Source organism: Gavialis gangeticus, unplaced genomic scaffold, assembly GCF_001723915.1.
Source record: "Gavialis gangeticus isolate Ggan-Ray unplaced genomic scaffold, GavGan_comp1, whole genome shotgun sequence".
Taxonomy (NCBI): domain Eukaryota; kingdom Metazoa; phylum Chordata; order Crocodylia; family Gavialidae; genus Gavialis; species Gavialis gangeticus.
The window spans coordinates 21,189,541-21,204,059 of NW_017729034.1; the positions used below are offsets into that span (position 1 = coordinate 21,189,541).

The 14,519-nt window shown below is 43.4% G+C and overlaps 1 protein-coding gene across 1 annotated transcript in view; it reads left to right on the top strand.

The window, feature by feature from the left end:
* ALK (anaplastic lymphoma receptor tyrosine kinase) overlaps window positions 1-14,519 on the top strand; it is a 607,969-nt gene that overhangs the window by 117,177 nt on the left and 476,273 nt on the right. The window contains exon 3 of the mRNA XM_019527591.1: window positions 5,305-5,469. Within this exon, the coding sequence (XP_019383136.1) occupies window positions 5,305-5,469 (165 nt within the window). The remainder of the gene's footprint in view (window positions 1-5,304; window positions 5,470-14,519) is intronic.

The following is a 14,519-nucleotide window of genomic DNA, read 5'->3' on the forward strand; positions in this document are numbered from 1 at the left end:
AAACCTCTCTAATGTGCACTGCTCACACCTGCCACTAAAGGGCTGGTGAGCAAGGGTGTGGTTAAGGGCTGCAAGTCTGCTCCATGCCTGCCCTGTTTGCTGGCTCTCTAATCACAGCTTGAACTAGGAAGGAGGGGGGAAGGGACCCCTGTGCTACTTGAACTGCTCCCTCTGCCCCCCAGATCTCTCCTTCACCTCATAACTACCCCTCACCCCCTGATTGACCCCTCAACCCCTGGATTGCTGTCCTGCCACCCCAGTCAGCTTAAGGGCAGCAGCGGTAGGAGAGATTGCCTCTTCTTGCCTGCGCCCATGCACCTATACCCAGCCCCCATTGGGCCCTGTAGCTGCTTGGCAGGTCCTTGTTCCCCCTCCTTCCACCTCCCCTTCAGTTTCAGGGTCTGGATGGGGCTATATCTATGCATGTAGAGGCAGCATGGTCTGAGGGACCCCACCCCCTCAGCAACTCTACCACTTTCAGACTATTTGGGGCAGCAGGACAATGGGTGCAAGGGCCAGTGGGGAACAGAGAGGGAACATAAGATGGCCATGGAGCAATCTGAGGGTGGAAAGGGCAATTTGGGGGCTGGGGAGGGTAGCTTGGCAGCTCCCTACCCTCTCCCTCTTCCCCCCTCCAACCCTGTCCTCCATCACCCCTTCCCTATGCTCCCTCCCCCAGCTCCCTTACCCCCTTCACCTCTTTTTCTCCCTCCCTACTCACCCCATCCCTATCCACCTGTTGCTCAGCTCTTCCCAGCTCTCAGCCCAAGACCATACAGTCCTGTACAACAGCTAGTCCACCTGGGAGCAGTGCTTGCTACAGTATTGGAGGACTGAAGATTAGTAGTTATCTGTCAGATGAACATCCAGAAGTTAACTTAACTTAAGCTCTAAGTAACACAGTTTAAAGATGCTCCTTGCCTGAAGTGGTGTAAATTTAAGACTCCTAAAGAGCACTTGGCACTTGTCAGTGAGCCTTAATGTGTGAGCAGTCAAGTTTTGAGTGCTCTTCATATCATCTAATTGTAATGTATAATCTCACCCTAAAAGCTGGCATTTTCTGGGTGCATCTTGATTCTATCCAGAAGTGTCTTGAGTCTATCCACAGGTGCCCTGAGTCTAAAATGATTGAGGACTGCTAATTTAAGGGTTACTGTCTTGGCTTGGTACTTGGGAGATCTGGGGCAATTCCCATCTCTGCCACAGTGTTCCTTTGCAACCTTTAGTAGTCATATGACTTCTCTGTGTTTGTCCACAAGTAGGAATGCCCTAGGTCATGATGGTGTTGTGAGAATGTTTACTGGGTTTTAAGTGTTCAAATACTCAGTTGATGGGGGCTGTCACATAAGTTGCATCTATATATTTGAATGATTTAATGAAAAGCACAGACACTCTTGAGGTATGTAAGCCTTTTGTAGGGAATAATGTTCTATTTTAAAATGATCTTAGGGGCTGTGCTAAGCCAGACCACTGCAGAGTGGTGTATGTTACTGTTTTGTACACAAAATGGGGGAAGTAACATTGTTGTCTTCTGCTGTGCTTTACATTTTCACTGCAGGTGGGCAGCTCTAATTGCCCTTGGGGGTCATATTAGTGAGGATCTGGGCTATTATTTACTTGTTTTCTGAAAGTAATATTCCAGTGAATAATAGGTCCCCCAATTAGAGATCAGGGGCTATTTTTGTTATGTGCCGTTCCAGGGGGGGCAATCTTATTGGCAGACATCCCATATATTCCCAAAGTGCCACTCTGATCCCCTTTCCTTACCCAACTGGCTGCTCTGCTTCTGTTCCCTATCCTGTGCTCCCTGCCTAATCTGCTGTTCTGTTTTCTATCTGCCACTGCTGCCTGTCCCCCACCCCCAGTTTGCCATGTGCCAAACAGAGAGATTACCTATGCCACTTGTGACTTGTGTGCTGAAGGTTGGACACCCCTCTACTATGCAACCAGAAAACAAAGTGCAGGCCTATGAATCTTGGAGTCCAAACATAGTGCCATGTTAAAGAGAAGTCTCTGGCTACCAGATCTCCAGCTGTCAAGTTTTTTGCAGGCAAAATATGGTTTTAAGAAGTGATGAAGGAGAATGCAGCAATGGTTTTGTAAATGTTAACAGGGAGCAGCTCTTATGCTCAAGGGCACTTTTAAGCACCATCTAACAAATGGGAGATGAAAGGTTGGTACTGTCAGCAGAGCAGAGGCCTGTAATGAAGGCTTGAGAAGTTCTGGAAGGAGGATGGGAGGAGTGGGCCACAAGGAGTATGAACAGACTCTTCTTGCCATGCCTCCTCCCAAGCCTCAGCTTTTCACTTTTTGAGTTGTATTGGTCTTAATTCCTGGCCACTGAAGACATTCAGGGAAAAGCCAATGGCAATCCCAGGGTGTATTTTGGTCCCAAGTTGAGAATGTAGATGTTGTTGTTGTTGTGTTTTTGAGTTTGTTTTGGGTTGTTTGTTTTTTTTTACTGAATCAAAGATGTTTTTCTTTCTATTGGCAGTTTCTGCAGTTGTCAGGCAAGCTGCACATTTGTGTAAAAGGGGATTTCTGGTGTAAATGCTGGGACATGGGGAATAAAAATAGAAGGTTTTCTGTAGAATGCACAAAGGCATGCTTACATATGCAGCTTCTGTAGCTTTGTGATTATAAGTGTCACCCACATCTTTCTATTGTTTGTCATGTTTACTGCTTGCATTTTTGTTCCAGATTTAGGCCTAAGGCTGGGACACTTCTGAAGGGTAATGTAAGAGGATTGGAGTGCATGCTGCCATGCAGTTGGGCTTTGGCCCTTAGGATTCCTTCAGACCATCCAAAAATAGTCTCCCCTTGGACTTTTTAACTACCAGCTAGTCATCCACAACTGGGCTCCTACCCCATGGCTGCCTGTCTCCCTTAAAGGGCCAGACTGCCCTGTTACAGGTTGGTAACTTAACAGATGTGAAAAGTCCTATTGCACATTTCGTAGGTTTAGGCATATGTAAGTTTAAAGCTTATGCAAAACCCTTTAAGGACTCAAACTTTAAACTTGCCAGGGTAGGGATCTTGCAATCTGCCTGCACAACACATGTAACACAGAGAAGCCTGGGTTCTACTCAGGGATTCTAGTGATCCCTCATAGTAAGATCTATGATGCCTGTGGAAACTCTGGTGGGCACCAGGTGTGAACCCTTAATAACAAATAGTATTGGACTGACTAAAGAGTAAGAGCTCAGAACCAGCTTGCCGAGCTGAGGCAAAGTTCCTTTTTTTCTTCTCACAGTTACATTCTTTTAAGTCTCTGCTTTCACTACAACATCTGCTGACTAATATTAAATTAGGTATTTTGGCTCTTTGTCTGTTCCTTTGTGTACTGGCACAAAACTTAATAGCCTCCTTCACTCTACAGATTTTTAATAAAGCCTGAGGAGTGGAAAATAGAAACGAAAAAAGCTGCAATATGGTTGCAGCATTGTAATAAGCTGGGTAGCATGGCGTACCACTGTCCTCTGCCAAGTGGACCAAAGTCTTCTCCACCATGTCATAAAATGTATATGACTAACAGATTATCCTAGAGGTTACAGCCCCTATTCATTCAAAGTAGGGGGAATGCAAGTTCTATCCTTGTTATTGCCTTGTTGTGCACGGTCATGGATTCATTACATTATATGGCCTCTGTGATGTGATACAGCAGTTAGAAATGCCAAGAGAGTGATAAAATACATGATTAAGAAAGTAGAATGTAAACCAAAAAAAAAAAAACTCTAGACCTTGCTCATTCCAGTTTGTTATTAAAAAGGTGAATTATCGGGAAAAGTAAAGAGAGAGGGCAACAGTATTAACCTTAGGATTAAAAGATGTGATCCTGCCAGGAGAATAGGCTGAACTAAATAAATCCATGCCGACTAGAAAGAAATAAGATGCTTAATAGAGAATGTAATTGAAGCTTAGTCAAACTAGCTGAGATTTTTTTTAATGTCAACTCAAATTATTTGTTTTAATCTCATAACGGTGGCAGGATGGTGTGAATATTAAAGGAAACCTCCTGAGACCAGCAGCCTTTTCCAAAAGACCTTGCGTGTTGGCTTTATTTATGTAATTTAGAAGCACAAGACTTACCTTGAATGTGTAGTTGTCAGCCACAAGCTAAGGCTGTGGAAGCAAATGTGCTTGAGGCAATTAATGAAAAAAAAATTGAATGTGGCACTAAGAAATAAATTCCACCCATAATATTACTGCAAGTTATCTTGGGCAAATCCGTCAGTATCCTAATATGATGTAATTGTTGTACTTGGAAAAGGAAATCTCACCTTGCACTAGTAGTGCTTGTTGTTGGTAGAGAAATCTCTTTCTCAAAGAATTTGTGCTGATGAAAGGTGGTGGCTGGTGACCCCCTGGGGGTTGAAGTTCTGCCATCCAGGAGACTTGCAGCTGCAGATAAAGCTTTGACTGCTGCACATGTTTTTCCTCCAGTTCTAAAGCATGTTTCTGGGAGTGAATGATTTCTTTCATCTTCCATGAGCCATTGTGTTTTGTTTGCCAGCTGGGCTTCTGGTTTGTGTCTCAGAAGTTTGTCCTTGAAGAGTTGGACCAAGACTACCAAGGCATAGGTCACTAAGTAGGTTTGAGACTGCAATGACTTGAATTTACTTTGAATCAACAAGCTCTGTATCGCATTTTCCCCCAATTGCTGATCTATGCGTTGTCCATTCTCTAGATCAGGGGTATCAAACAAGTGGCTCATGGACCAGATCTGGCTCATGGAGAGGCCAGGAATTAGGGAGCAAAATGAGTAGGGACAGGACCTGCTGCAGAAATCTGGGGTACAGAGCCCTGTTGAAGATGCATTTCAGTGGTAGGAACTAATGATGGCTGTGTTATCCCCTGTGGCCCCCTGCTGCTGCTGCTGTTTGCCCTGCTGCCAGAGCTGACCCTTGAAAAGCCCCACAGTTTGGATCCAAGCCTGAGGGGCCAAACTGGTCTGACACCCCTGTTTTAGATAAATCCGGTATTTTTTAAAGTCTTTGGTGCTATTCCTCTCCATTGTCCCCACATTGTGGAGGTTGAATAGCTTCTAGTCTTTCCTGGAATTTGGCTTGCTTTTGTTGCATCCACAGTGTGCCTTTTGAGTGCAGGCCAGTGTGAAGAAACTCCTGTCTGTCATTTGATCTGATCTGGCTTCCCCCAGTACCCTTTGTTACCTGGATATGGAGAAAACACAAGGAAAAATGTAAATGATAACAGCCTTCATTTATGTAAGAAATATGACCAGTCAGAAGGGGAACAGTGGTTTGTATTAACCTTGCATGTATTGTGTCTGTTGTCCTGTTACAGTATTTGACTGCAACTTTGAATCATCTTGTGAGCTGGAATACTCTCTTCCATTGAAAGATAAGGAAAGCTACAATGAGGCTTGGCACAGAGTGAGTGCAGCGGAGATTTCCCAGCTAAACCTTTCCGGTGTACCAGAAAGAGATTACTCTGAGGATTCATCAAGAGGTAAGATGAGCAGGTGTATTTAATCTTTTCAGTGTAATGGCATGCTATTAGACACTGCACCCTCTAGAATACAAAAGGACAGCTGCAACAGTTTGGCTGTGGCAAAAAGCCTTACGGGAGTTGCTCAGCCTATGATGTGTTCTGCTTCAATAGGAGTCCAGAAACACTGAACATGCAGGAAGCAGAATGGGAGTGGGTTCAAACCAATTATGATATTGTACAAAACCTGAACCAGACTGGGCATTGGTACTGTCGATGAACTACAATAACACTGCAGCTCTATGAAACCTTTTCTCAGAGGCTTCAAAATTAAATGTATATTGATAATCCAGCCCCATGTCATGCTTGTGAGGATTATATACATATACATTTAAAGGTTAGAGAAGACTGTCACTCTGTTCCCTTCCATGATGTCATTGTTATATATATATAGCTAGGAATTAATGTAGTTTTGAGAGAAAGCCAAGAGGAGTCTCGGGGATGTCTGAGTGCTATTGGCATGAATAAAGAAACCTCTTTGTTAAAGTGGCCGCTGACTCAATGGACTGAACCCACTACATGACAATGCTGGGTAAACTGTGACTCAGGGAAATTACAGAAGTTGCTTAATCTCACTCTGGGAATGGAAGGACCAAGAATGAGATTTGAAAGTTCTGCTTAGCTTTTCCTTGCTTCAAAAACATTGGGGTATAGTTGCTTTATCAGAAAGGCTGGCCAGACAGTTTCCTTCAGTCCAGGATTTAAGATTCTTAATGAATGTCAAGAGAAAAGGAGCACTAAGCTTTGGCATTATCATAAAAGAGATCTGGAAGTATGAAAAATAATGAATGTAAACATTGGGGTTTTTGCTCTTTTGAAATAAAAGCATAGGAGTTTTTTCCCTTCTGGATGGTGATTGCTACCCTTGAATCAAACCTTATAATAACAGCATACTTTGTTCACATTATGTGTCAGAGAATTTACAGACATGCACTACTGCCAATTTAATTATCGGAGAGTGGAAAGAAACTCTGACCCTCTTCAGATGTTGTACATACTTGCTTGAAAAGTACTCATACTAAAAGACAAGAGGCTACTTGAGGGTCTGGAACTGAAAAAAGAAGAGTATAGAAGGGGCAAATCCACTTTCAAACAAACAACATGTCAAGAAAAGTTTCTTCTGAGGCCTCATTCCAAGAAGTAACCAACTTCCAAGAGAAGTGGTGCTGGCTCCTACCCTGGGGGTCTTTAAGAGGAGGTTAGATGAACACCTTGCTGGGGTTGTTTGACCCCAGTACTCTTTCCTGCCATGGCAGGGGGTTGGACTAGATGATCCACTCAGGTCCCTTCTGACCCTAGAAACTATGAAACTATGAAGCAGAGACACAGCTATAGCCATGTGCTAAGCTTTTCACAGAAACATCTATTGTATATCATCTTCAGGGCCTGTTACTACAGCCTTACTCATACAGATAATCCCACTGACTTGAGTGAGATTTATCATGTGAGTAAGTGTAAACAGCAAGGTTGATGACATACCCAAATTAATTAGATTCCCTCTCTAGATCAGGGGCAGAGTTTACTATGGACACTACATTCAAGTAGGAAGAGGAAGCTCATGTTCATTGCCTCTTGTCTTTAATTGGATTACAGCAAAAACAGGAAAGAAGAGGCAGTCAGGAGGAGGAGGAGAAGGAAGGATAGGAATAATAAGAATACTTGTCTCAAGTAGGCTGGCTATGTCTAATTAAATAGAAATCCCAGCAGAGTGGGGTCTAAAGGAGGATTAGAATGAGAAATGTGGTGGCTCTGTGAACAGATCTGAGAGGAGATCCCACACTGGAAGGACATCCAGGAGGGTAGGGCTGGGGACAAAAGCCTTGAATGAACAAGGACCTGGAGGTGTCCAGGAATCCTCTGCTGAAAGGGTCAAACTATCAAAAAATCCAACTGGAAAGTTTTACTAGGAATATCATGGTTTCAGTGAAATTTTTTTTGGGGAAAGTTTCCTCAGGATGTGGGCATACGTAGCACTTAGATTGTTTTACATGTGATTTAAACTGCAAGGGGCCAGACATACAAGCTCATTTAGAACAGTTTAAACATCCTGCAATGTTTCAAAGTATACCTGGATCATCAGGGGTTGTGTTGGTGTTTTGTTTTTAAACCATTTATTTGCAAATTTGTTCAGTGTTATATGTGGACACGAAGCTTTTTGTGTCTAGTGTCTGGTCAGTCCTCCACACACTATGCAGTTCCTCCCCTCTCCCCTCCCAACATCAGTGGGGAAACTGGTTGCTCTGGTACTGCTCACCTCCCAGGTGAGGAGCAATTAACAATGAATCAGTCAGTTCACATTGACCAAGCAGCTCATTTTTCCCTTGACCAATATTTGATGAGTATTTAGCATTAAAGGCATACCTGCCCACCTACCAAACTCAGTGTGTGTTGGAGGGAGGTGTGAATCAAAAATAAGTGGCTTTCTAAAGAAAGTCTTTTTAAAGCTGCAGCTTCATGCAGAGACCTTTGACAGCCCCCAGAATACCCAGTCCCTCAGAAATGCAGAAGCAGGAGTCCAGGCACCTGCCCCCTTCCCTTATTCAGCCAATCAGGGTTTGCCTGCTAGGGAAATCCTGAGGAAACTCAAGGGCATTTACCATTGCAAGGCATGGCGGGCTGGTTACCTACTAGGGCTGTGAGAAGCTTCAGTCCCTGATTCGATTTGGTGGAAATTCAACCTGATTTGGTGGCTGAATCTCCAAATCTGAATCAAATCAGAAGACCCTTTAATCTCTCCAAATAGACTCAGAACTCTCTGAATTGATTCAAAACGATTCAGTGACTCAGATGTAGACACTGCTTTAAATGCTTTTTCTACATACCTCAAGGTAGAAGGGGCTGTGATAGCTATGATGATGGGGTGCATGGAGTGTCCCACAGAAGTATGGGGAGCTCCCCAGCACGCTTGGCAGCAGACCTAAAAGTGGACCAGAAGCAGTTCTGGTCCACTTCTAGGTCCACCAAGGAATGCACTGGGGGCTCCCCTGTGTCCCCCCCCCAGGTCAGCAACTGATTCCTCCTGGGTCTGGGGGGGCACCCAGGGCCCCCTGCAGCCAATCACTGAGCTGGGGGCCACCGGGGGGGGGGCGCCCTGCATGCTCCTTGGAAGACCTGGAAGTGGACTAGAAGTGCTTCTGGTCCACCTCCGGCTTCACCACTGACCATGTGCCCTTCCCCACGCTTCTGTGGGAGCTCTATCTGCCCCAGCATCACAAGCCATGCCTGCTACCTCTAGGTATATAGAAAAAACTTTTTAAAGTGGTGTCTATGTCCCAATTGCTGATTCTGCAAATCAGCATTGAATCTTCAGATTTGGAGTCGGCCAAATTGAATCAGGGACAATGATCTGAATCAATGAATCGAGTCACTGTCCCTGATTTGGGCCAAATCTGAATCAAATGGAGCCATTTCGCACACCCCTATTACCTACCACACCCCCTAGTGGTGGTTCAACAGCACTGCAATACCTAAACAGTGACCATTCTACTTGGAACCCTTATGCAGATGCCTCTGAACCATGATAATTGTGAACCAGTTCCTGATCAGTGACATTCTTGGAATAGTTCAATTGCTCTGTGTGCCCACACCCTCATATTCAGGAGTTGGGCTGGGGGAAGTGAAAATGGAGACACTCTAGAACAGCCAGTGCCCAAGGTCAGGTTCTTGCTCTGCCTTACTGACCTGGTGCTTGAATGTCAGTGTCTCCCCATCCCAGGTAGGTGAAAAATGTTGGCATGGATCTCTTTCAAGCTCTTCTTCTTAACAGCAATTTCACATTATATTATATATAGCCTAAATATTACTTGGGACAGAAGTAGCTGATTGGCAGGTTATGTAACCCAGTGGTTAGAGCATCCACTGAGATGTGGGACCCTTAGGATCAAATCTGTGGTCTGCCATTATCTTACAGATGAGTGCCCTAACAATTGGACCAGAAAAACTGGAACATAGGCTCAAGTCACCACAGGGAAGTGTGTGTGTGTGTGTGTGTGTGTGTGTGTGTGTGTGTGTGTGTGTGTTTAAACGCTATCTCAAGACTTTCTGTTGTAGCCCAGTGATCTGGTAGTTGCCTCAGATGCAGGAAACTGGCCGGGCAGGAACTTAAATGAGGGTGTCTCACATCCCAGCTAAGTAACCTTCCAGATTGGGAATAGCTGATGATACTTCCTTCTGGGCTGACTTCAGGCCCTCCAGAAGCCCAATGGTGGAACTGTAGCCCTGATCTACAAATGACTCTGGCTACTGCAGCATAGAGAGACTTGTTTGAAAATTCTGCACTTGCAGCCAGCATCTTTCTATTTTAAATCACTTTAATTACAGCTGCTTGGCACAGATATTTTGTGTGGTCTGTTTCAATGTGAAATAATTAGGCACAGTAATTCCAACCCCCACTGTTTGTTTCTTGCAAATTGTACTGCCAATTATCTGACTCCCATTCCATCTCCATTCATGGGCTGTAATGAACAGAAGTAAATAAGCAGATAGCATAACCAGATTTGAGAGTTAATTTAGCTCATCCTTGTCACTTGACTATCAAGTCATGTCAAGCAAACCTTTTGTTAATGAGGACAAGCCCCCTCGGCCTGATTTGTTATCCTCCCTATGTAGAAGGGTCATGGATGTTTTTGACATGGAGAAGCACATGAAGAGCTTCTGGGTTATATTCCCAGCTGCAATATAAACTCTGTTTCTGAGAAGCAGGATGAATTACTCTATGCTGACCTCACTCTCACTGCAGCCAAACTGCTGCTAGTACCTGAGCTGGCTATTTGAAGGCTAGTTTAGGTATCTCCCATGCTACAGTGAGCTACTGCCAAGGGGACAAAATATGTGCCACTGAGAAAATTGCTTAACTTCTCACAATGTTAGCTTCCCCTTTTTGAAAGATGGGAGTCATAGCACTTACACACCTTTTCAAAACATTTAGGGAGCCACAGAAGAAAGGTGCTAGTTAAACATTACTTGTTATTAGAACCTCAGTGGGATGTATTGTATAGTCTGGTACAGAGTGCTAGTGGTTACTTGCTCTAAATGAGGCATTTTGCAGTGTGCACGTAAGGGAATATCAATTATTGGCTCACCTGTATTTTCAGTTATGCAGCAAGTTCTGTACTAAACTGCATTTTCTCAGTAAATGGATAAAACGGCAATGTCCAGAGCAATCCAGTTGGTCATTAATCTGCAAAATTAGGCTCTGATATGGCAAAGACTTACACATATGCTTTGCTTTAATAACATTCTGGAAGCTAAGCTAAGCTTGCATGCAAGTCTCTCCTGGTTCAGAGTCCTTTGCATTAAATTTGCAGCAAGTTTCATTTTAAATCCTATTGAACATGATAAAAAAACATCCATTGACTTTGTTGGGCTCTGGCTCCAGCCCAAGAGTTGTTACACTAACAAGCAATCCATTGTGGGTTATTGCATTTTTTTCTGATTTATGAATAAACAAATAAATTCCATAAAAAATTCAAGGATACTGCATCACAGAATGTACTTCATTTATTTTGACAAGTATGATTAATTTTTAATTATTTATGATACTTCATAATATACTGTACTAGCAAATATAGTGCACCTGATCTAATAAAACATTAGTTATGGGGATCTGATTACTGTGAGATCCATGCTGTTAAGTCTTCTCTGAGATGTTTGAGGTGGATGCGAAGGTTAGATTGTGGCTAGAATGATTAGGGTTTTCTTCAGAGCAAACTGAAAACTGTACCTGTGTGTATGTGTGATGCTCCAAGTAAAATGGAAGGGCCCAAACCAACCAACCTTTCTGGGTTTAGATCCGAACTTTGTTTATTTGTGGATGCTATTAAGCAGCAGCATAGCAGGGCAGCTCTGTGCCCTGAGCAGTGGCAGTGCACAGAGATGCCCCAGCTACCATGATACTAGTGGTGGCAGCGTGATCAACCACTATTGCATCAATGGCTATTTTTTGCTCTTGCCACTCATGCAAGCACAAGGACAATGACCAAGGATGTTGCCTTCATCACCCTCTCCTCCCCCGGTTGTACTACTGCTATTAAGACACAGCCCTGAGTGGTAGGTACCATAGTTGCCCACTAAGAGCTTTATGAGACATTGTGCCGAAGGGATGTACAGCCCTTCCCAGATTTCACCTTTTGTACTGCCTAATCAAAAGGATGTCCTGCCTTCCCTTGATTTCACTGGGGAGGGTGGTGTGCATCCCATTTCTAGGAGTGCTTGTAATAATCAGTATCGTGCTGAGAGCTCAGAGGCTGTAATTCTGGTTGGTCCCTAACCCAGCTGTACAAAGAAGAGAAAGGCAAAGTCTCCTGGTGTATAGTATGCTACACCTCCTCTGCCCAGTCTCTACCTTGTGGTCTGGTGAAAAGCTAGCAACAGCACAGTTTAAACAGGTAGGTGTAAACTGGAGCCAGCTTTGTGCTCTATCAAGGTTCCAGAAACAACAAATACAGGTTCAAACCACATGCTCAGATTTAAACTTGCATTGCAAGTCCCTATTGCTTAAGGACACATGCTTTCTGCCTGTTCCCCTTTGAGATCCAATATAAGAATAAGATAAGTAGAGTGTGGCCTTTGTTATCTAAATGTGTTAAGACCATCAAAGAGTTCAGGGAGTTGATAGAGATGTAAGATAAACCATTTGATTTTGAAAAATACTTACTCTTTTTCTAGATAATAGATTGAAATGGTTACATGATATAGGAAAAGTAAACAAGATGTGAAATATACTGTGGAAAATGTTATTTTTTTTATCAGAGGCAGACAAATGAGGGTAATTCCCTAATGAGGCTCGTGATAGCTTTGGGTGACCTTGAATTGGTTGATAAAATTGGAATTAAACAAATGTATTTTGTTAGTAGGATAGTATTTTTTGTCAAGGAGGAAGCAGTGAGAGACCCAGACAGTAACAATATTAGCATTGGTAGATAATGAACTACTGGAGTGTAAATGCCTTCTGACTTTAATTTATGGTCCCTAAGACAGAGAAGAATGAGGCAAATACTGCAAGACAATAAAGTAGTAATCTGGAACAAAATATTATATATAAACAACACTAAGAATATAAATCAAGAGATGTACTTACAAGAAAAAAGTAGTAGATTTCTTTGTCCTTGTATAGGAATTTTAAGTGGACAAACATATTTGTACTGGAAAACTTCATCAGAAATATCTCTGTATTCGTTACTGGGAAAGAATACAGTATAAATAACTATGGAAGTGATGGACTTGTGCTATGCAGACAAAAATGAGGATTTCTCTAGGCAAGGTAATAATGACTGATCCATAAGGTGAGTTTTGAGATGGGTCTTGATCTGAGAGAGAGAGTCTTATTTAATGCATTTTCCTTTTGTTGTTACAATATTTTCTTCAGTTTATGAAACTGAAATATGTCTGTTTCAACTTCAAAATGGAACAAAAGTGACTTTTGACAGAATCATTTTTTTTTTGCTTCCTTGAAAAGTATTTTTCATCATAGAAATGAGTGGACAAAAACCTTTCAGCCCAGTGTATACTGTACCCCACCTCCTAAAAGAAGGAAAGCAATAAGGCAGGCAAGCAGGGGTGGAGGAGCCAGGGGGGGAACCGGTATTTCACTAGCCCCGCTGGGATTTAACTGAGGTAGTTAAACAAACTGACAAAAGGTATATCCCTGTTTTTGTGACTCATATTATTTGCAACTTTAGCAGTAGCAAAACTAGGGCATTGCAAATGGGGCAGCAGCCCCAGATGCCAACTTGGGGGAGGGAGTGTAGAAGACTAGGAGATGCTGTCACAGCTGTACAATCACACTGGTGGCATGGCAGTAACCAGAAGTCATCACTGCCCTCGAGAATCCTCTTGCCTGAGGAGCCCTGCTGCCTTGTTATGCCTCTGAGATGTAGTGTAATTATTCATACACATTCAGATTATACCCTAGTAATCATGGAAATATAAACAATCTTCAAGTTTTAATGATTTTTTCAGCCCACCTGGTGATTTCTCCAGGAGTTAATTATTTGCCTTTAGCTGTTGTTCTGGTTTAAGTATAGTCATTCATTTAGGATGTGGAGCCCATGAATATGAGACTTGGATGATCAGCCACACTGCACAAAAAGTAGCACATGGGTGATGTGATCTGCTGGAATTGTTGGCTCTAGAGTTAGGACCCAGATGCCTTGTTCCAGGGGTGCCCACCCTCAGACTGACCACAACCTTTCCATTTGATAATAGGCAAATTTATTGATACACAGTGATAACAGAAAATAAACAATACAAATAATCAAGTAATTCTGTATAGCTACCAATTCTAGGGCTGTCATCAGAGTCGGAGTACATCTGGGCAGGACGCAGGCTTCACTCTGAGGCTCTTTCTTAGGTGTCAGATGTCAGCATGTCAGCAGCCTGGAGGTGGGATGCTAAGCCCCAACTCTCAGTGGGGTGGCTGAGACAGGCTAGTGGTGTGCTCTCTGTCCATGGTGTCCTCAGGGACCCCTTCCAGGGATGGGGACCCCTCTCAGGGACCCTCTTGGGGAGGAGGACATGGAGGAATGTGTAGGCATCCAGACAAGCCAAGAAGGAGGAGGGACCTGGGTGGGATGGCGGAGGATGGGGAGGAATCCGGGCAGGACCCTTTGTTACTCTCATGTCTCTGCTTTTGTATTCTCCTTCCCTCCTGATAATTCCTGATGACTCTTCATATGTGTCTATGGCTAATTGTTTTTTCTCTGTGGTTGGTTATCACACTGTCCACATAGCTCATCACATGCACACCCTTCCCAAAACAGGAATCTTAGGCCCCCCTCTTTAGCCTTGCAAGCTGGTGCCACCTTATTTCATGTTATGGAACAGTATGGTATATGCCCCCAGTTTCTCAGACTGTGTCTCCTTGTTTGTTAGACAGCCTGTCTTCCTCAAAGGCTTTTTAAAAACCATTTAACTTCTGTGGCCCATCCTGAACCATTCTAATGCAAATATATATACCTACAAGCCAATTCTCCCCCCAAAAAACTTTTAAATACCATACTTAAGCCATCAGA